At 53.4% G+C, this 19,549-nt stretch overlaps 1 protein-coding gene across 2 annotated transcripts in view; it reads right to left on the bottom strand.

Annotated features, from left to right (window-relative positions):
• Positions 1 to 19,549, bottom strand: part of myh9b (myosin, heavy chain 9b, non-muscle) — a 32,690-nt gene that overhangs the window by 260 nt on the left and 12,881 nt on the right. Inside the window, exons 4-41 of one of the 2 annotated variants that reach the window (XM_077010188.1) lie at positions 19,315 to 19,342; positions 19,118 to 19,211; positions 17,886 to 17,906; positions 16,051 to 16,143; positions 15,895 to 15,958; positions 15,606 to 15,704; positions 15,306 to 15,449; positions 15,118 to 15,213; positions 14,327 to 14,598; positions 13,988 to 14,161; positions 13,685 to 13,858; positions 13,071 to 13,185; positions 11,729 to 11,916; positions 11,286 to 11,407; positions 11,109 to 11,178; positions 10,770 to 10,930; positions 10,490 to 10,598; positions 10,153 to 10,284; positions 9,832 to 10,038; positions 9,605 to 9,742; positions 9,369 to 9,492; positions 9,094 to 9,265; positions 8,785 to 8,997; positions 8,369 to 8,513; positions 7,903 to 8,109; positions 7,604 to 7,708; positions 7,355 to 7,507; positions 6,440 to 6,688; positions 5,769 to 5,981; positions 5,354 to 5,566; positions 5,079 to 5,240; positions 4,847 to 4,975; positions 4,672 to 4,760; positions 4,441 to 4,564; positions 2,778 to 2,986; positions 2,518 to 2,626; positions 1,770 to 1,942; positions 1 to 1,452 (exon numbers count right to left, since the gene is read on the bottom strand). The exon at positions 1 to 1,452 is cut by the window's left edge and continues 260 nt beyond it. In XM_077010188.1, the coding sequence (XP_076866303.1) occupies positions 1,344 to 1,452; positions 1,770 to 1,942; positions 2,518 to 2,626; positions 2,778 to 2,986; positions 4,441 to 4,564; positions 4,672 to 4,760; positions 4,847 to 4,975; positions 5,079 to 5,240; positions 5,354 to 5,566; positions 5,769 to 5,981; positions 6,440 to 6,688; positions 7,355 to 7,507; positions 7,604 to 7,708; positions 7,903 to 8,109; positions 8,369 to 8,513; positions 8,785 to 8,997; positions 9,094 to 9,265; positions 9,369 to 9,492; positions 9,605 to 9,742; positions 9,832 to 10,038; positions 10,153 to 10,284; positions 10,490 to 10,598; positions 10,770 to 10,930; positions 11,109 to 11,178; positions 11,286 to 11,407; positions 11,729 to 11,916; positions 13,071 to 13,185; positions 13,685 to 13,858; positions 13,988 to 14,161; positions 14,327 to 14,598; positions 15,118 to 15,213; positions 15,306 to 15,449; positions 15,606 to 15,704; positions 15,895 to 15,958; positions 16,051 to 16,143; positions 17,886 to 17,906; positions 19,118 to 19,211; positions 19,315 to 19,342 (5,399 nt within the window). In that variant the 3' untranslated portion in view covers positions 1 to 1,343. The remainder of the gene's footprint in view (positions 1,453 to 1,769; positions 1,943 to 2,517; positions 2,627 to 2,777; positions 2,987 to 4,440; positions 4,565 to 4,671; positions 4,761 to 4,846; positions 4,976 to 5,078; positions 5,241 to 5,353; positions 5,567 to 5,768; positions 5,982 to 6,439; positions 6,689 to 7,354; positions 7,508 to 7,603; positions 7,709 to 7,902; positions 8,110 to 8,368; positions 8,514 to 8,784; positions 8,998 to 9,093; positions 9,266 to 9,368; positions 9,493 to 9,604; positions 9,743 to 9,831; positions 10,039 to 10,152; positions 10,285 to 10,489; positions 10,599 to 10,769; positions 10,931 to 11,108; positions 11,179 to 11,285; positions 11,408 to 11,728; positions 11,917 to 13,070; positions 13,186 to 13,684; positions 13,859 to 13,987; positions 14,162 to 14,326; positions 14,599 to 15,117; positions 15,214 to 15,305; positions 15,450 to 15,605; positions 15,705 to 15,894; positions 15,959 to 16,050; positions 16,144 to 17,885; positions 17,907 to 19,117; positions 19,212 to 19,314; positions 19,343 to 19,549) is intronic. The other variant, XM_077010189.1, reaches the window with a different exon arrangement.

The following is a 19,549-nucleotide window of genomic DNA, read 5'->3' as shown; positions in this document are numbered from 1 at the left end:
CCATTCTGGAATCGGAAGGCTTCAAAAACCCAAATCTGGAATGGTGACCACTGTGATGTCACAAAAGGTTTTTCCCAACCCGGATTAGTGCTTACTGTGATGTCACAAAAGGTTTTTCCCAACCCGGATTAGTGCTTACTGTGATGTCACAAAAGGTTTTTCCCAACCCGGATTAGTGCTTACTGTGATGTCACAACACATTTTTCAACCAAAGCAGCAGTGAAACCTGCAAGAACTTCATTCTGCCACACAGAGAGCAAGCAAAGCGTGCCAGGCCTCCGATACGAACAGTGCTCAAGGATTATGGTGTGCTGTGAGAAAAAGTGACCTGCCCCCACCAACCCAGCCTTGCCCTGCACATCAGTAAAGCCTGTAGGAAATATCCAAAATTAGAAAAAAAAAAATTTAAGAGATCAGAAAAAGTAAAAATAATCTGACGTTAAGGCTATAGTGCATAGTGCCGTATTTATGAGCTTGTGCATCACCCTTTTCTTCCTCCTTCCCAGCGTGTGCACCCAGGGGGGTCGGGTCGGGGTTTTCTCTGTCCTAACAGAGCACACATTTTGTTTTGCTCAGTGTAGAGTACATGAGTAATCCTATTGCCTTTCTGTGTGCGTAGAGTGCACATTGTTTTTAAGCACACACGTTGAATGAGTAGTGAGTTTCATGTAAATATCGACTTTAATCAAGCCCAAGAACACGGCAGTGGAAGAGATCTGCAGATACTTCTGTATACAGTACACTGCAGTGCATACACATCTAACTTATCCACGCGGGAGAGTCGGTGAGAGAGACAGAGAGAGAGAGAGAAGTCATCAAATGGGTAGCATAAATTCTTCCTGATACCATCACAAAAATGTTAGAATAAAAGGTTTTTCTATAAGTGTTACCATTTTGGTCCCCTTACAACGGAATTTCTTCACTTTTAAAAATTTTTCTTAAACACTTCTTTGCTTCCATTACTTCAATTAGAAAAAAAAGAATCGATCCAGAAACAAAACTTACAGTAAGCTGTAATGTCTCATTACAAAAATATCATCCATTATTGTTTAAATCCCAGAGAACAAAACACACAAAAAATTTGGTCCTTGGCTGCATGACAAACTGTGTTGATTGTCAACAGTATAACAGTGTGTGTGGTGCGACATGGTGTGATGTGCGTGAATACACAGTGTGTGGTGTCTGAACGTGTGTGTGTGTGTGTGAATTTACTATGGCACTAACAAATCATGTGTGCATCTCCAAGATCCAGTGGACAGTGTGATCCCTTATTTATATACGCGCGTGTGTGTGTAGGAAAGAGTGCTGTGGTCCAGCTTGTTCCAGCAGGTGGCGGTGTGGGTTCACTCTGGTTTGGGTTCAGGGGTTTCGCTCTTGGCTTCACTCTCCTCGTCGCTCTCCACGCCCGAACGGCTCACGATGCGTCGCATGGTGAAGGGGAGATCTCCACGCCTGCAGGGGCACAACACGGGGTCACGCCCTGGGGTCACGCCCTGGGGTCACGCCGCCCCGAGTCAGGCCCCCAGGACCTGCAGTGCTCATGGTAATCTGGCACTGGTTTGCCTTTCTTGAATGTCTCCCCCTACAATACAGCAGTGTGTCCAACCCCTCCCCCACCCACCTCCACCCCTCTCCACCCCAAACAAGCAAAAACACGTCATACCTCCTACATGTAAGCTGGAAGCGGACATGGGGTAGAGCTGCATCAGTGTGTGTTATGTAGGGGCTGGCGTGAGCGCGGTGGACCTTGTGGTGGGCTTGTGCGTTACCTGATCTTGCTCCTGAGGGAGGAGATCTCGCGGTTCATGGCGTCTGCAGACTCCGTGGTGTCCTCCAGCTCGCGCTGCAGCTTCCTGCGGTGGGCGTTGGCTCGCTGGGCCTCCTCCTCCGCCTCCTCCAACTGACGCTTCAGCTGCTTCATACGGCTGTTCAGCTTCTCCACCTGCAGACCAACACACAGGAGCAAGAGTGGCGTTCAGGGTCTGACCCGTGTGTGTGTGTGTGTGTGTGTGTGTATTAGTGGTGTTCAGGGTCTGACCCGTGTGTGTGTGTGTGTGTGTGTGTGTGTGTGTATTAGTGGTGTTCAGGGTCTGACCTGTGTGTGTGTGTGTGTGCGTGTGTGTGTTAGTAGTGTTCAGGGTCTGACCCGTGTGTGTGTGTGTGTGTGTTAGTAGTGTTCAGGGTCTGACCCGTGTGTGTGCGTGTGTGTGTGTCTATATGTATTAGTAGTGTTCAGGGTCTGACCCGTGTGTGTGCGTGTGTCTATATGTATTAGTGGTGTTCAGGGTCTGACCTGTGTGTGTGTGTGCGCGCGCGCGCGCGCGTGTGTGTGTGTGTGTCTATATGTATTAGTGGTGTTCAGGGTCTGACCTGTGTGTGTGTGTGTGTGTGTGTTAGTAGTGTTCAGGGTCTGACCCGTGTGTGTGTGTGTGTGTGTGTGTGTGTGCTAGTAGTGTTCAGGGTCTGACCCGTGTGTGTGTGTGTGTGTGTGTGTGTTAGTAGTGTTCAGGGTCTGACCTGGTCTTTTTGTTGCTCAGCATTGCGTCTCTCATCATCCACTTGCAGAAACACCTCCTTCAGCTTCTTCTCTGCACGCCGCACACATTTGGAGGAAGCCTGCCTCTCTCTGCGCGCGCGCGCACACACACACACACACACACACACGTAATAAAATGATTAATAACATTTGTGGGATTCATTAGCCTGATGCTAGTTAGCTACCCCTGTAGTTTAGGTCTAGTCTCATGAGTGTGAGGGGCCCAGTTGCCGGTCCGGACCTGGTCTCTATATCCAGCTGCTCTTCCAGCTGGGCGATCTTGGCCTCCATGGCGGCGATGCTGGCCTTGTATTTACTCTTCACCGTTCCCTCCAGCTCCGTCAGCTTCAGCTTCAGCTCCTTGTTTTGGCGCTCAAACTGTGAGCGCGCCCCCTCCAGGCGCTGCGAGCAACTGCGCTCTGCGGTCAGCTCCACGTTCACCTGGTCCACCTGAGAGGAGGAGAAAACAGAGCAGAAGCTTCTTGAAGTGGTTCAGTAGTCCGTCCAGTACATGGAGAGATCTTTTAGATCACATTTATATTTGTAGTTTGGTTCCTTTGATGCGGACCAAAGCAAAAAAAAAAAAACAAACCTGTTGCTTTTAAGTCGTGGCTTATTGAGCACCGAGACACTGAACAGCTTTTATGATGTACATTTTGTACACACAGTCATGTGTGTGTGTGTGTGTGTGTGTTCTGACCTGCAGGGCGGGTGTGTGTGTGTGTGTGTGTGTGTGTGTGTGTGTGTGTGTGTGTGTGTATGTTCTGACCTGCAGGGCGGGTGTGTGTGTGTGTGTGTATGTTCTGACCTGCAGGGCGGGTGTGTGTGTGTGTGTGTGTATGTTCTGACCTGCAGGGCGGGGTGTGTGTGTGTGTATGTTCTGACCTGCAGGGCGGGTGTGTGTGTGTGTGTATGTTCTGACCTGCAGGGCGGGTGTGTGTGTGTGTGTATGTGTGTATGTTCTGACCTGCAGGGCGGGTGTGTGTGTGTGTGTGTATGTTCTGACCTGCAGGGCGGGTGTGTGTGTGTGTGTGTGTGTGTGTGTGTGTATGTTCTGACCTGCAGGGCGGGTGTGTGTGTGTGTGTGTGTGTGTGTGTATGTTCTGACCTGCAGGGCGGGTGTGTGTGTGTGTGTGTGTGTGTGTATGTTCTGACCTGCAGGGCGGGTGTGTGTGTGTGTGTGTGTGTGTGTGTGTGTGTATGTATGTTGTGACCTGCAGGGCGGGGGTGTGTGTGTGTGTGTGTGTGTGTGTGTGTGTGTGTGTGTGTGTGTGTGTGTGTGTATGTATGTTGTGACCTGCAGGGCGGGTGTGTGTGTGTGTGTGTGTGTGTGTGTGTGTGTGTGTGTGTGTGTATGTATGTTCTGACCTGCAGGGCGGGTGTGTGTGTGTGTGTGTGTGTGTGTGTGTGTGTATGTTGTGACCTGCAGGGCGGGTGTGTGTGTGTGTGTGTGTGTGTGTGTGTGTGTGTGTGTGTGTGTATGTTGTGACCTGCAGGGCGGGTGTGTGTGTGTGTGTGTGTGTGTGTGTGTATGTTGTGACCTGCAGGGCGGGTGCGTGTGTGTGTGTGTGTATGTGTGTATGTTCTGACCTGCAGGGCGGGTGCGTGTGTATGTGTGTATGTTCTGACCTGCAGGGCGGGTGTGTGTGTATATGTGTGTGTGTGTGTGTATGTTCTGACCTGCAGGGCGGGTGTGTGTGTGTGTGTGTGTGTGTATGTTCTGACCTGCAGGGCGGGTGTGTGTGTGTGTATGTGTGTATGTGTGTATGTTCTGACCTGCAGGGCGGGTGTGTGTGTGTGTGTGTGTGTGTGTGTGTGTATGTGTATGTGTGTATGTTCTGACCTGCAGGGCGGGTGTGTGTGTGTATATGTGTGTGTGTGTATGTGTGTGTGTATGTTGTGACCTGCAGGGCGGTCCTCTTCAGGCGGTCGTTGATCAGCTCAATGTTACACTGCTCCTCCTCTAGTTCCTCCTCCAGCTGTGCGATGCGAGCCTCCAGACGACGCTTCTCCTCCGACGTCAGGGAGCTGCAGGACGAGACCAGAGAGTCATCACACACACACACACACACACACACACACACACACACACACACACAGTTGAGGCTGTTTTGATCGTCTGCGTGTGTCTTTACTTCTTGTTGGCCTGGTTGTTGATTTCATCTTGTAGTTCGTCTCTCTCCTGCTGCGCCTGTCTCTTCAGACGCTCTGCTGCTGCCAGTTCCTGCGCACACACACACACACACACACACAGTGAGGGATATAGTGTGTGTGTGTACGAGTATGTGTATGTGGTGTGAGTGTGTGTACCTCCTGCAGTTGGATCATATCTGCCTCCATGCTCTTCAGTTTCTTCTCGTTCTCTTTGCTCTGGGCCAGAATTTCCTCACGGGACAGACGAGTGTCGTCCAGCTCCCGCAACACGTCCTTCATCTGACCCTGTATCACACGCACACACACACGCACACACACACGATTAGTACGGCCACCGGTCCAGCGTGAAGCCTATAGGGAGCGGGAGCTTCAGCCCAGGTGTGTTTACCTGGAGCTTCTTCAGCTGCTTGATGGCTTCATCGCGGTTCTTGTTGGCCATGTCGATGGCCGCCTCCAACTCCTTCAAGTCCAGCTCCAGCTTCTTGCGCGCGGCCATGGCAACCGAGCGCTGCTTCCTCTCATCCTCTAGCTCCATCTCCATCTCCCGCACCTAATATCCGCAGACTACGTTACCCAGAGTGCACTTCACCACACCAAAGACTCCGTTTCCCACAATGCACCCCCACATCCCCTGTATTTTCCTGCACAACGTCTGCACCGCACCTGCTTGACGAGCTGTCTCTTCTTCTCCTCGCCCATCTCGTCGCGGCCGGCCAGGTCCCGCTCGTACTGGGCCTTCATGGCCTGCATGTTGACCTCCAGACGCAGCTTGGCGTCCTCGGTGGCCTGCAGCTCGTCCTCCAGTTCCTCCAGCTGCGTCCGCATCTCCTCCAGCTGCTGATCCATGCTGCGCTTGGACTTCTCCAGCTCGTGCACCTGAGCCAGGGAGGAAGAGGAGCCAGGGAGGAAGAGGAGAGGGCGAGAAGGGAAACATTTTTATTAGACGACCGTCAAAATAAGTCTTGTAGAGGTTCAGTCTGCTAAAAGGATATTTCACCAAACGTTCCCACGTGGCTCATAGTAAACTCGAAGCCTTTGAGACACTTTCAGAACCAGTGATCAGGAGGAAAGGTCTTACGCTCTTGCCCACGTCGTCCTTGGACGACACCAGATCCTCCATCTCAGCCCGGAGCAGCTTGTTGGTGCGGTCCAGTTCGTTGCGCTGGTCCAGAATGGTCTCCAGCTCGCGGGTCAGGGCGAGGGCACGCGTCTCCTTATCCCGGGCCTCGGCCTCCGCACGGTCCCTCTCCTCCGCGTAGCGCGCAGAGATCGACTTCTCCTCAGCAAGCATCTACACGGAGAGAGAGAGAGAGACAGACAGACAGACACAGACAGACAGACAGAGACAGACACAGACAGACAGACAGACAGACACAGACAGACAGACAGACACAGACAGACAGACAGACAGACACAGACAGAGACAGACAGACAGAGACAGACAGACAGAGACAGAGACAGACAGACAGAGACAGACAGACAGAGACAGAGACAGACAGACAGAGACAGACAGACAGACAGAGACAGACAGACAGAGACAGACAGAGACTGGGTTAAAACAGCCTCCAGAAAATGACCAGTGTGTAGTTGAGTCACTTTGAACAAATGGAATATGGTCAGGTCAGTATCACGAGGAGCACAGTCATAATTACTCTAATCAAGCCCGTGAGCAGAGGGACTGGGTCACGGCAGAGGGTCCCGCACGACAGGGAGCAGGACTCCTCCGAGCAGGGTCCCGTCCTGACTAACCTGGTCAAACTTCTTCTGCTTCTTCTCCAGGTTGGAGACGATCTGGCGCAGGTGGTCCTGGTCCACAATCAGGTCGTCCAGCTCCTGCTGAATACGCGTCTTGGTCTTGTCCAGCTTGTCGTAGGCCAGGTTCCTCTCATCCAGACGCTGGGTCATGGCCTCCAGGTCCCGCTGCAGACGCTTCTTAGTCTCCTCGGCGGTCTCCAGGGAACCCGCCTCCATCTCCATCCTCTTCCTCATGTCAGCCAGCTGGAGACAAGCAGAACTTTTAGAAGGGGGGGTGTACGAGAGTGAGAGGGGGGGGGGGGGGGTGTACGAGAGTGAGAGGGGAGTGTACGAGAGTGAGAGGGAGGGGAGTGTACGAGAGTGAGAGGGAGGGGAGTGTACGAGAGGGAGGGGGGTGTACGAGAGTGAGAGAGAGGGGGGGTGTACGAGAGTGAGAGAGAGGGGGGTGTACGAGAGTGAGAGAGAGGGGGGTGTACGAGAGTGAGAGGGGAGTGTACGAGAGGGAGGGGGGTGTACGAGAGGGAGGGGGGTGTACGAGAGTGAGAGAGAGGGGGGTGTACGAGAGTGAGAGAGAGGGGGGTGTACGAGAGTGAGAGAGAGGGGGGTGTACGAGAGTGAGAGAGAGGGGGGTGTACGAGAGTGAGAGGGGAGTGTACGAGAGTGAGAGGGAGGGGAGTGTACGAGAGTGAGAGGGAGGGGAGTGTACGAGAGTGAGAGGGAGGGGGGTGTACGAGAGTGAGAGAGAGGGGGGTGTACGAGAGTGAGAGAGAGGGGGGTGTACGAGAGTGAGAGAGAGGGGGGTGTACGAGAGTGAGAGGGGGGTGTACGAGAGTGAGAGGGGGTGTACCAGAGTGAGAGGGGGGTGTACCAGAGTGAGAGGGGGTGTACCAGAGTGAGAGGGGGGTGTACCTGGCTCTGGACGGTGGCGAACTGTTTCTCCACGTTCCTCCTCATTTCCTCCTCTTCCTCCAGCTGGTCACGGAGGCTGTTGTGCTCTTCCTCCATCTGACGTAGACGTGAGCTCTGAGACAACTTCTGTCTGGTCTCCTCCTGGAGCAACTCCTACACCACCAGAGAGAGACAGTTTAGAGCTACATGTTTAAAGGGTGCCGTTAGGGCCGTTAGAGGGGGCGGGGCTGGACAGCGGGGGGCGTGTACCTGGACGTCCTGCAGCTGAGACTCCACAGCAGAGTGGTCTTTGGCCACTTTGATGGACTTGCCCTCAGCATCACTCAGCAGGGCGTTGGCGTTATCCAGCTCCGCCTGCACAATAACCACACGCTCACTCCACTGCAACTCACTTAAATGACTGACTAAAATCTTTTAATTCTCTAATGTGTTTACCCAACAATGTAAAAATGCATGTACTACAGGACAGTCCCGTCATTACTGGTGTTCTCAGCTCACGCTCATTCTCTGGAGTGTGTGATGTGTGTGAGAGAGAGACGGACACACACCTGCAGCTTGGCCAGCTTCTCCACCATCTCAGCCCTCTGTTTCTCGCTCTCGGCGTGTTTGACCTGTAGTTCCTGCACCTGGGACTCCGCCTTCTTCCTGCGGTGCTCTGACTCCGTCTTGCCTTGCATCAGCGTCTGCAGCTCGATCTGTAGCTCGTTACGCTCGGACTCCAGCGCCTGCTTGGCCTTGTCCACAGACACCTTGTTCTACACACACACACACACGTTCATGTATGTTAGCGTGTGTCTTACTCTCTTGGCCTGTGTGTGTGTGTGTGTGTGCGTCTTACTCTCGTGGCCTGTGTGTGTGTGTGTGTGCGTCTTACTCTCGTGGCCTGTGTGTGTGTGTGTGTGTGTGTCTTACTCTCTTGGCCTGTGTGTGTGTGTGCGTCTTACTCTCGTGGCCTGTGTGTGTGTGTGTGTGTGTGTCTTACTCTCTTGGCCTGTGTGTGTGTGTGTGTCTTACTCTCTTGGCCTGCTCCAGCTGTTCGTTGAGCTCATCAAAGGCCTGGCTGTGTTTCTGTCTCATCTCCACCACCACCTGCTCGTGAACTTTAGCCTCATCCTCCAGGGTTTTCTTCAGCTGTGCCACCTCTGTCTCACGCTTCGTCCTGACACACACACACACACACACACACATGAATACTCCTGCTCCAATAAGCCGACATTTTAGGCCCAATTCTCTTAACTGAGCTAAAAACAAAGTCTTATCCATTTTCATCTAAACCCACAGAGAGAACTGGAACTGGAGAGGGCAGCCATTTTGGATCCCATTACCAAGCGTGAACTCAATTCTAATAGGCAGCCATTTTGGATCCCACCCCATTACCCAAGCTGTTATCCCGGCTGTGATGGGCAGCCATTTTGGCTCTGTGGCGGTACCTGAGCTCCTGCTGAGCAGCTGTGGTGTCCAGCGTGTCCTCCAGCTCTGTCTTCAGGGCCTCCAGCTCCTCGCCCAGGTCACGCCGGTGTTTCTCCGCCTTGATGCGGGCGGCGCGCTCCAGCTCCAGGTCCTCCTGCAGCTCGCTCAGCTGGGCCTCCAGCTCACGGATCTTCTTCTGGGCCAGGTTCTTCTGGGCCGCCTCCTCCTCGATCCTACACAACGGAGCACAAACGCGCCGGTTGACTCGATCCTAGCGTGGTCGCGCGGGACCGGCGGCTCCGTGGGTGTCGGGTCAGGGCGGCTCTGACCTGGCCAGGGCTTCCTGGAGCTCCTCCTCCTTCTTGGCGAGCTGAGCGCGGAGCTCGGCGATCTGCGCCTGGAGCTCGGCGATCTGATCGTGGAGCTCGGTGGAGTCGCCCTCCAGCTTGCGACGGTTTTTCTCCAGTTCCTGCCGGATCTTCTCCTCCCTGCGCAGTCGGTCTGAAAACGACAATAAGAGATGAGCGGAGCTGCTCGGCGGTGGCGTTAACGACGGCGGTCTGGCTGCAGCCGTGTGCCGAGGCGCCCGGGACGATGGCCGTACCCTCCAGGTCTGTGATCATGGCCTCATGCTTGTTCTTCAGCTTCTGGAGGCTCTTGGATTTCTCCTCCTCCTCCGCCAGGTTGGTGGTGAACTCTGCAATCCGCTCCTCCATCAGTTTCTTCTCCTGTGAAACCACGACACAGTCTTCCACTTCAGAAACTCGACAACACGTAGCACCTCAGAAAACCTATAGCCATGGAACATCTACCATCTGCTTGACGAGGTTTCCGACAGACCTTATTGAGTTTGGTGTTCTGGTCTTCCAGTACCATGACGTCTTCCTCCACCTTCTTCATCTTGGCCTCCATGGTGACGCGCTCCAACTGCAGCTTCTGACGAGCCGCTTCCTCCTCGTCCAGCTGCTGCTCCAGATCCTGTAGGACGAAGGAAGACGAAGCTACACGTCTTTATCCTGCAGGACGCGTGTGCAGGACGCGGGACACGACGGGACGTGCGGCTCTACCGTGATGTTCTGCTGCATCTTCCTCTTCTCGGCCTGCAGCTGAGTGGCCCGCTCCTCCTCTTCCTCCACGCGGGCCTCCAGGTCGTGAAGGATCTCCTCCAGCTCCTGCTTCTTGGCCACCAGACGGTTCCTCATCTCGTCCGCCTCCGCGCAGAGGTCCATCTCAGCCTGGAGCTGCTCCTGGAGGGCCAACTTCTCCACGTTCAGCTGGAGAGGAACCGCAGGGCCCGATGTGTTAGACCGTGTGTGTGTGTGTGTGTGTGTGTGTGTGTGTGTGTGTGTGAGAGAGAGAGAGGGATACAGAGAACAGGGTGTTCTTACCTGCTGGTGTTTGTCCGCCATCTCCTGCAGCTGTTTCTCAGCATTCAGATGTTTCTCTCGGACCTTGGTCAGCTCCTCGTCTTTGGCCTGCATCTCCTCCTCCTGACGGCTCACCTGGAGGAGGGGCTTCACCTGCACCATTGGTAAGGGGCGGGGTTATTGAGACACTCCCATCACGCATAAAAACCTGATGTCTGATGAGCTGCAGTATTTCAAGACAAATTCTACATTTTCATAGCAAAATTCTGAAATCCACAGCATGATGTGTGTGTGTGAGAGAGAGAGAGAGAGAGAGAGAGAGAGAGAGAGAGAGAGAGAGAGAGATTGAGAGATTCACCTTAGTGAAGAGTCTCCACCACTGCCAGTTCCTGAGTTTGAGGTAGGCAGCACAATTTCTCTGGATCACACGCATGGCTGTTAGCTGTTGCTGCCTCTTAGCAAATGCCCTGACAAAAACACACACACACAAAGTTCAAGTACGTTGACCTGTCTTTCATAATTGAATTAGAATTCAACGAGTGAAGAAGTTTTTTCGAGGAGTTTAGCTCCTCCCCCATCCCCATGGAACCGAGTCCTATGCGTTTGATTGGCTGAAGTGATGCTAAATTAGCACTCACTTGCGGGCTACGTAACCACGGCACCAGGCCTGGAAGCTGATGATGACGTCGGTGATCTTCATGTCACGTTCTTCCTCGAGGTGGGCCAGGACTCCGGCACGGAAGAACACTTTGCTCTGTCCGATCCGGTACAGGTTGGGATCCAGTTCCAGGGCTTTGATCTGACCACGGGGGTAAAAACACACCATTGGTATGAATCCTTTACCGTACTGTAATTATACACCATCTCTGTGGTGTTATTCTTTTCATTATTTGCAAATGCTTATTACTTATTTTACAAATAACTGGCCCCACACCAGGGCTTGAACACTGATCCAGGGTCAGTACTTGAACACTCACCATCAACACGCAGGCCTGTTTGCCATCCATGAAGCCTTTAGGAATGGCATTGGGAGTGAGGATCTCGTACCTGGACAGGAAGCAGGAACATGTCTCAGTTGCCATAGCGTCCACTCAAAAATGCGCACGGACAGGTAAAGGTCAAGTTCACGGTTAGTGGGATCTGGGCTCGGCTACCTCTGTCTGAACTCCTGGAAGACGATGCGGTTGGGGAAGCCCTGTCTGCAGATCCTGATCCCCTCCAGAACACCATTACACCTGAGCTGGTCCAGAACCAGGTGGGGATCCAGCTTCCCTGCCTGAGAGAGAGAGCGAGAGAGAGCGAGAGAGAGCGAACGTGTTGAGCTGGCTTACGACACCATGACAGTGGAAGTAGCACTAGTGGTGTGATGTTCTCATGGAGAAACCAACCACCAAGTCTCTGACTCAGAGAGAAGCTCTTCAAAATAAAGCTTGAGCGTATGACCTCAGCCCTGGTGGGGAGAGGTGGTGGTGGTGGTGGTGGTGGTGATGGTGGTGGTGGTGGCGGTGGTGGTGGTGGTAGTGATGGTGGTAGTAGTGGTGGTGGTGGTGGTGGTGGTGGTGGTGGTGGTGGTGGTGGTGGTACAGGGTCCCAGTACCTTCTTCTCATGGTTGGGGATGATGCAGCGGACGAAGTTGGGGTTGGTGTTCCTCAGTGTGGTCATCAGCTTGGACAGCTGCTCCTTATAGAGCTGGCCAACAGTCCGGAACATTCCTTTACGGGTCTTAAAGGCACCAGGCATCTCCGACATGCCTGCCACCTTATCCAAGCCCACGATGCGATCCACTGAGAGAGAGAGAGAGAGAGAGAGAGAGAGAGAGAGAGAGAGAGAGAGAGAGAGAGAGAGAGAGAGAGAGAGAGATAAAAATGATTATGATGTTAATTATGTTGACTCTTTGTGGACTGAGCTCAGACAGCCTATATTTCAAAACTGAACAACAAACAGGTGACACACACACACACACGGTGAGCGCAGGGGTGAGCGGGCGGGGACGGGGCAGGAAGGCGGGTGGAGACACACACGATGCCAGTGAGGTGTGTGAGGGAGGAGGCATTCATGAGGAAATTAACCACTCAATGCAGCGAGCACAGACAGTGTGTGTGTGTGTGTGTGTGTGTGTGTGTGTGTGTGTGTGTGTTTATACACACAAAAATGCAAAATTACAAAAAATGCAGGTATTACAATATGCAATAAAAGGTTTTCCCCTGAAATAATGCTTGTGCATATATGTGTGTGTGTGTGTGTGTGTGTGTGTGGGGGGGGAAACAGTAGATGATCGAGCAGCTGTGTGTGTGTGTAAGGAATTAATGACATTTATAATGTGTACTGTGCCTCTGTAGTAATGCATCTTGTGTGATGATGGAACCAAACCCATGCAGTATATACCCATTTCTGCAGTACCCAAGACCAACAGCAGGGGGCCTCAACCACACTATTACACAGAGAGGGAGAGAGGGAGAAATGAGTGGGAGCTTTAGACTCCAGACATCAACACCACCCGAACAGCAGCGGGAGAAAGAAAGGGCAAAGAACGCAGGATGGAGAAACATAACGGACGTCTCCAAAAGAGGAGCGAAATGAGAAAGATGAGAAAGATGAGAGAGAGAGAGAGAGAGAGAGAGAGAGAGAGAGAGGCCAAAGAGCAGAGTTCCAACAGCGCCACCTAGCAGGGGGCGGAGAACAAACATGAGAACTTAACATGGCCAAACAAACACCCAACACCAGCACTGGTCCTGCCACAAACGCCCCACATTCCTGGAATTCCCAGTGCAGGCAAGACAGCAAATTCCTCCAAGTCTCTAAACCTTCCCAAAAATAGAAGCGGCCTCTCTCAACGCCTTGCTCACACGCACCACTTTGTAACCAGTAATTAAGCCAGCCGGGCCGTCCGGCTGGCGGGTCAGGGCGTGCGTGTCGTGACGGTCCTGACGCCACTCACCGTCTTTCCACAGCTCGGACAGAAATCTGTCAGTGGACTGGTTAAGCAATGAGGCCACGTTATCGTTCAGAGGGTCCATGTTCTTCATCAGCCATTCATCTGCCTTATAGTCCACCTTGGGGTGAGAGGAGGAGAGACCAGGAGAGACAGACAGATGAAGGAGACAGTGAGACAGGAGAGAGGGAGATTCCACTCAGACAATAGTCTGCACATAACGTTTCTGTGAATTATGGTCTGGAGTCGGGTCTAGTTTTCCTGTTTGAAGGAGACCACAGACCCGAGATTCACCGTCCGTGAGGAACAGCAGATGCAGAGGGGGCGGGAGCGCAGAGGGGGGGCGGGAGCGCAGAGGGGGGGCGGGAGCGCAGAGGGGGGGCGGGGGAGCAGAGGGGGGGCGGGGGAGCAGAGGGGGGGCGGGGGAGCAGAGGGGGGGGCGGGAGCGCAGAGGGGGGGCGGGGAGAGCAGAGGGGGGCGGGAGCAGAGGGGGGCGGGAGCAGAGGGGGGCGGGAGCAGAGGGGGCGGGAGCAGAGGGGGGCGGGAGCAGAGGGGGGCGGGAGCAGAGGGGGGCGGGAGCAGAGGGGGGCGGGAGCAGAGGGGGCGGGAGCAGCTCGTACCTTGCCGGCGTAGTGGATGATGCAGAAGTCAGCCTCGTCCTTCAGTTTCTTGGGCTTGAAGAACTTGGGGTGTGTGCCCTGCTCCTGCAGAACCTTCTCCACGAAGCTCTTGTCTGTGGCTTTGGGGAACCAGCACTCCTCGTCCAGCAGGGCCAGGATGCCTGGGGGACTGGCCTGGATGCAGGACACAGGACGCAGGACGGGTCAGAGGTGCAGTCTCGACGCCCACCAAGGCTGCTACGAGCGTCTACGTGCGTGTTTGCGTGGCCGCCCTCTCTTCTAGAGCGTCTGGTACACACTCACGGGCTTCTCGATGAGGTCGATGCAGGGCTGCAGGTCCAGGCCGAAGTCGATGAAGCTCCACTCGATGCCCTCGCGCTGGTACTCCTCTTGCTCCAGGATGAACATGGTGTGGTTGAAGAGCTGCTGGAGCTTCTCGTTGGTGTAGTTGATGCACAGCTGCTCAAAGGAGTTCAGCTGGAGGGGAGAGGAAAGAGTGCTCGTTAAGACCGCTCGTTAAGACCGCTCGTTAAGAATCTCCTCCTCTGACTGGGACAACACAAGAATCCAAATGCCACCATGGGAGAGGCCATCGCCCATCGCTAGAAACACCTCCCTCCCCTCCATTTGCTCCACCCCCACCTCGAAGATCTCGAAGCCGGCGATGTCCAGGATGCCGATGAAGGAGGCGCCCTGTCTCTTGGTCTTGTCCAGCGCCTTGTTGATGCGCATGACCAGCCAGCGGAACATGCGCTCGTACGTGGCCTTGGCCAACGCCTCCACCGCAAACTCCGCCTGCTCCTGCGTCTGGGCCTTCTGCACGTAGTCCCGCCCCACCTTGATGCGGGGCGTGAGAATGGCCCGCGTGAAGTCGGTCACGTTCATGCCCATCAGGTGACACACCTTCTGGGCCGCTGGTGGAGGGAGTGGAGAGAGAGAGAGGGGGGGAGAGAGAGAGAGAGAGAGAGAGAGAGAGGGAGAGAGGGGGGAGAGAGAGAGAGGGGGGAGAGAGAGAGAGGGGGGAGGGAGAGAGAGAGAGAGAGAGAGAGAGAGAGAGAGAGAGAGAGAGAGAGAGAGAAAGAGAGAGGGTGGGGGGGGAAATCAGAGGGACAAGCCAGGATTAGTGATGAACCAGGTCAGGTGGTGTAGTGAGGAGTCGATCATGAAGGGCTTCCCAACAGGTGAGATGTTTTTTCACCTTCTCTTCAAGTCCCCAACACACCTGGGCAGGTAAGCCATGCTGGACGAACCACAACAGAGCTGTGGGCGGAGCCCAGCTAGAGAGTCTCTATATCATGTGCTTATGTTTGTAAAACCCAGATCATAAACGTGCGTCTACATCAGTGAGTTCGGGTCCACCTCGGGAACGAGGAAACAAAGTCCTACGTGTGTGGTGAGAGGTGGGGCAGGCAAGGGCTGCTGGGATAGCACACCTGTGTCGTCGGGCATGGAGGCTTGGTCCGAGTGGCGCTCCTTCTTGAAGCTAATGTTACCCAGCTGGAGCACGGAGGACACCACCCTCTGGAGACCTGCAAGGACAAACACAGATGATTCCACATCCACAACGTCGCCCTCACCACACCGAGCAGGCGCTGCTGGGAAAAAGGGGCGGGGCACCCACCCAGCTTCTCCTCCTCCGAGAACCCCATGATGCGCATGGCCTCCAGGGTGTCCGAGTACATGTCCTTGTCCTGCTGCCCGGGGATGGTGACGTTACCGTTGGACAGAAAGCGGTACTTGTTGTAGCCCTCCAGACACAGCTCGGCTACAGCACACACACACACACACACACACACACACACAGCTCTGGTTCAACTACGCACGACTCAACACACACAAAGGGAAGGCTTAGAGACTCTTGAGAAGGTGGTTAAACGCGTCCTAATGAAACGCGTCCAGCGGGTCCGTGCCGCACACTCACTGCGGACTTTGTCTCCTGCTCCCGTGAGCATGTAGTAGAAGATGTGGAAGGTCCTCTCGTCACGAGCCTGCCGGATGGCGCGGGACTTCTCCAACAGGTCTGACGGACAGCAGGTCAAGGAGGTCAAATCGGCCCGAGCGGCTCGCACGGAAAGGCCCAACACCGTTCTGACAACGCAGCCCGCACACAGGAACCACCTCGTTTTAGAAGCAGTCCGCTGCCTTGCGAGGCGATGATTAAAAACGACGTTGTTAAAAGCGTAAAAGAAGCTGGACCGCAGGGAGGATACAGGTCTCGATGTTTGCTCCCACGATGTAACCGTTGACGTCAAAATTGATTCGGATGAATTTGCCCTGAGAGAAATCAACACGTTACTGCATGCGAACACAAAGCCAAGGCTTGACGGTGATGACAAGTGTGCAGTGAGAGTGAGGAGTGCCCTTACAAATCGTGAGGAGTTGTCATTCTTGACAGTTTTGGCATTACCGAAGGCCTCGAGGATAGGGTTTGCCTGCAGAAGCTGCTTCTCCAGCTCCCCCTAGTGGTCACACAGAGAAACACAGCCATAACAGGACTTAGCATGGTAAAGGTACAATGGACCGAGACCAGAACACAGAGGTACAGGACCCTTGAGGACTTACCAGGACTTACCCAGTCAGAGGTTGCTACAAATCACCTTGAAACAAGCATAATTCAGCAGTTCCTTACAGCACACAACTCCACACACAGATGATCACACGTGGACACCATAAAGCAAAAGGTGAAGAGCTTCCCGTTGTTAAACTCAAGAATCCCATCACCTTACAGGACACCCAGTCTGACCCATCACCTCATGCACAGCAGGACTGCAAACGTTCCCCACCTATACAGGACATGCAAACGAGATCACTTCCCCGCCCACATCAGGGCGTTATGTAAATAAGAACACGTGGAGATCACAAACCAACAGTTCCACATTCAAGTCAGTCCGCACACGCCCGAAGAATCTACATCAAACCCTTCTTAAGAATGTGCAGATCCCAGCTCTGATGTGGGCAGTGAAGGGGTTAAATAGTTGTGGATCCTCTACGTCCCGTACACACAGCCCTCCTACACCATAACCCCCCCCCACTCCCTCCGCTACGTGTTTGGACTAGAGCTGGCCAAGTTCAGTTAAATAAAACATCGAGTTCAGTGACCCACAACGCCTGCTGAATCAGACATTCCAAACCCCCAATCATCCCCGCTGATTGGTGGACACCATCGGCAAACCCATCTCAAGCTAGGACCACTGGAAAAAGTCCAAAGGTTAAATCATTCCCCTTGTCGGCGATGTCGTAACGAAGCACGCCTCTGGCCTGAGCTCACGGCTCATTAAACGCTCTCGTTATGTGGGCCACACTGCAGTGACGGCTGCTTCTCCTCACTACTCCAGCAGAGGGCAGTCACACACCAGTTGGGCTTGTAGGAGGAGGGTAGTCAGAAGCAAGACATGCTCTCAAGAACTGTGCATGAAATGGACATGGCACCCCCCCCCCCCACAAACACACCCACACCCCCCCACCCATGTGCTCCCACACACACACACACACACACAAAATCCACACGCGCGCACACACACGCAGCAAGCGCAGATGTTGCCAGCAGACAGACACACACACCGCCAGAGGTCTCGCACTCTCGCGTGAGAGACGCCAGTCCACCACAACCTGACCCCAGAGACAGGAGAGACACATGTGCTGTCCACGCGGAGACACACCTGTCCACTCAAGAGACACACCTGTCCACTCAGACAGACAAGACTGGGAACGCCACCTGGCGCACTAAGGCACTCCACACAAGCAGCACTGCAGCAGTAACAGAGTCCGTGATTGGTGGGTTAATGTTTCCTGCACCAATCGTTGACCGCGTTGCTGATCTGAGCATGTGCTTCAGTAACTCGGGCAGAAACATTTGCTAAGGTAAGGTGTTTGGATGAGGGCCAGGTCTCTACACAGAGGACTGGTCAATTAGCCTTCCACCGTCTGCTGCGTTGCTTACACAAGTTAAAACTAATCATCCCTCATATGGTGATCCTGATAAATGTACTGATCTCTATACGAGTTCCCATTTTTGTCTGTCTGAATGGCACTTTGCTTGCTGCATCATCAGGAAAGACACGGTGTGGTCTGTACGACCAGCCGAAGAGCACACATCAGCGGTGAGAGGTGAACGTGGAAGAGGGAGAGAAGTGTGAGATGGGTGAGGGGTGAGAGGAGTGAGACGGGGAAGAGACGTGAGGAGAATATATATATGACTCACATGTGACAGGACCGAGCTGCTCTGTTGATGAAAAGAAAAAACAAAAACTCAAACTCAAGAGCTTCTATAAACAGGTAAACAAATAACCCTCTCCAGTCTGGGTGGAGCAGAGAGGAGAGAGACGTGAACTCTCCACAAACCAACACGGACATCTGTGAGAACCTGCCGTTTAAAAACACAGCCTCAGGAGAAACAAACAAAAAAGCAAACAAAGAAAAAAAATAAGCAAACAAAATGAACGACAATTTATTTTGGAGAATATTCAGACGTTGAACCATCTGAGCATGTTAGATAATGTTGATATGGTTGTGTACGAGCAAACCCTCAGTACACGGATATATAAACCTGTAGGAGGCCGGTGTAGGAGAGGCAGAGGGCATATGGGAGTGATTAGCTCTCCTTGTAGAAGAATCAGGCAGAACAGAGTGGGAGGGGCTTAGGCAAGAGGGGGAAGGGCTGGAAGAGGGAGGAGCCATTTGACATCATAAAGAACTATGTTCAGGTGCTTTTGAATGTTCATTCATTCACACACTCTGATGGAACAGGTCTCCTCCTGTTAGCCTACTCCCAGATAATTTCACATGCACACTCTCACACACACTCTCACACACACACTCACACACACACACACACACACACACACACACACACACACACACACACACACACACACACACACACACACACACACACACACACACTCTCACACACACACACACTCTCACACACACACACACACACACACACACACACACACACACACACACACACACACACACACACACACACACACACACACACACACACACACACACACACACACACACACACAGACCTTCTATGAGGTCTAATTATCCAGCTTGCACAGTACTGAACAGAGTCCCACGGTCATTAGCTCTTGTACCGTAACGGACTGGAAGCATTTACAGAAACATATAGAACACAAGTGCGCACACACACACACACACACACACACACACACGGCCCATTAATGGCCACAGGAACATGGCTAGAAACTCCACTCTGATGGGGCGAGCAGGACAGCATCTGAGAGGATTTCACCATCACAGAGAAGAAAGCAGAGAGTGGCCCAGACTGGAGTCCACTAATCCACCATAGTGCACTCTGAAGGCTCAACGAGGGAGGAAGCAGAGAAGTCTAAACTACAGATAAGAAAAGGGGGGAGGCGGAGACAGAGAGACAGACAGACACAGACAGACGGAGTTTCTAACCTGATCTTTTTTGGTCTTGTGAGATGAGGCCACATGTGCTAGATACTGAATGACCTTCTTGGTGTTCTCCGTCTTCCCAGCACCAGACTCACCCCTGACACACACACACACACACACACACACACACACACACACTGAAACACTGTTCCTCTGTGGTTTCCCCTCTAAGAGGCCCGTGCTCTGGCGGCTACACTCACGTGCACAGGATGGACTGGTCCTCCCGGTCTATGGAGAGAGAGAGAGGAGAAACACACTGATGACCCGAGTCCACTAAACCAGTCAGGGACTCTTCAAACGGGCAGACGCCTCCGGCTCAAATTCTACAGGGTTTCGGTGTATTTGATTTGATTCATTGGGGTTTGAGTGTTGGCCGTTCTGAACCGGGCCGGGTGACTGAAGCCACACGAGCATCTCGGTACAAAAGGAAAGTCT

Source organism: Brachyhypopomus gauderio, chromosome 6, assembly GCF_052324685.1.
Source record: "Brachyhypopomus gauderio isolate BG-103 chromosome 6, BGAUD_0.2, whole genome shotgun sequence".
Taxonomy (NCBI): domain Eukaryota; kingdom Metazoa; phylum Chordata; class Actinopteri; order Gymnotiformes; family Hypopomidae; genus Brachyhypopomus; species Brachyhypopomus gauderio.
The sequence above is the reverse complement of the archived record's forward strand: the minus strand, read 5'-3'. Positions and strand labels throughout refer to the sequence as shown.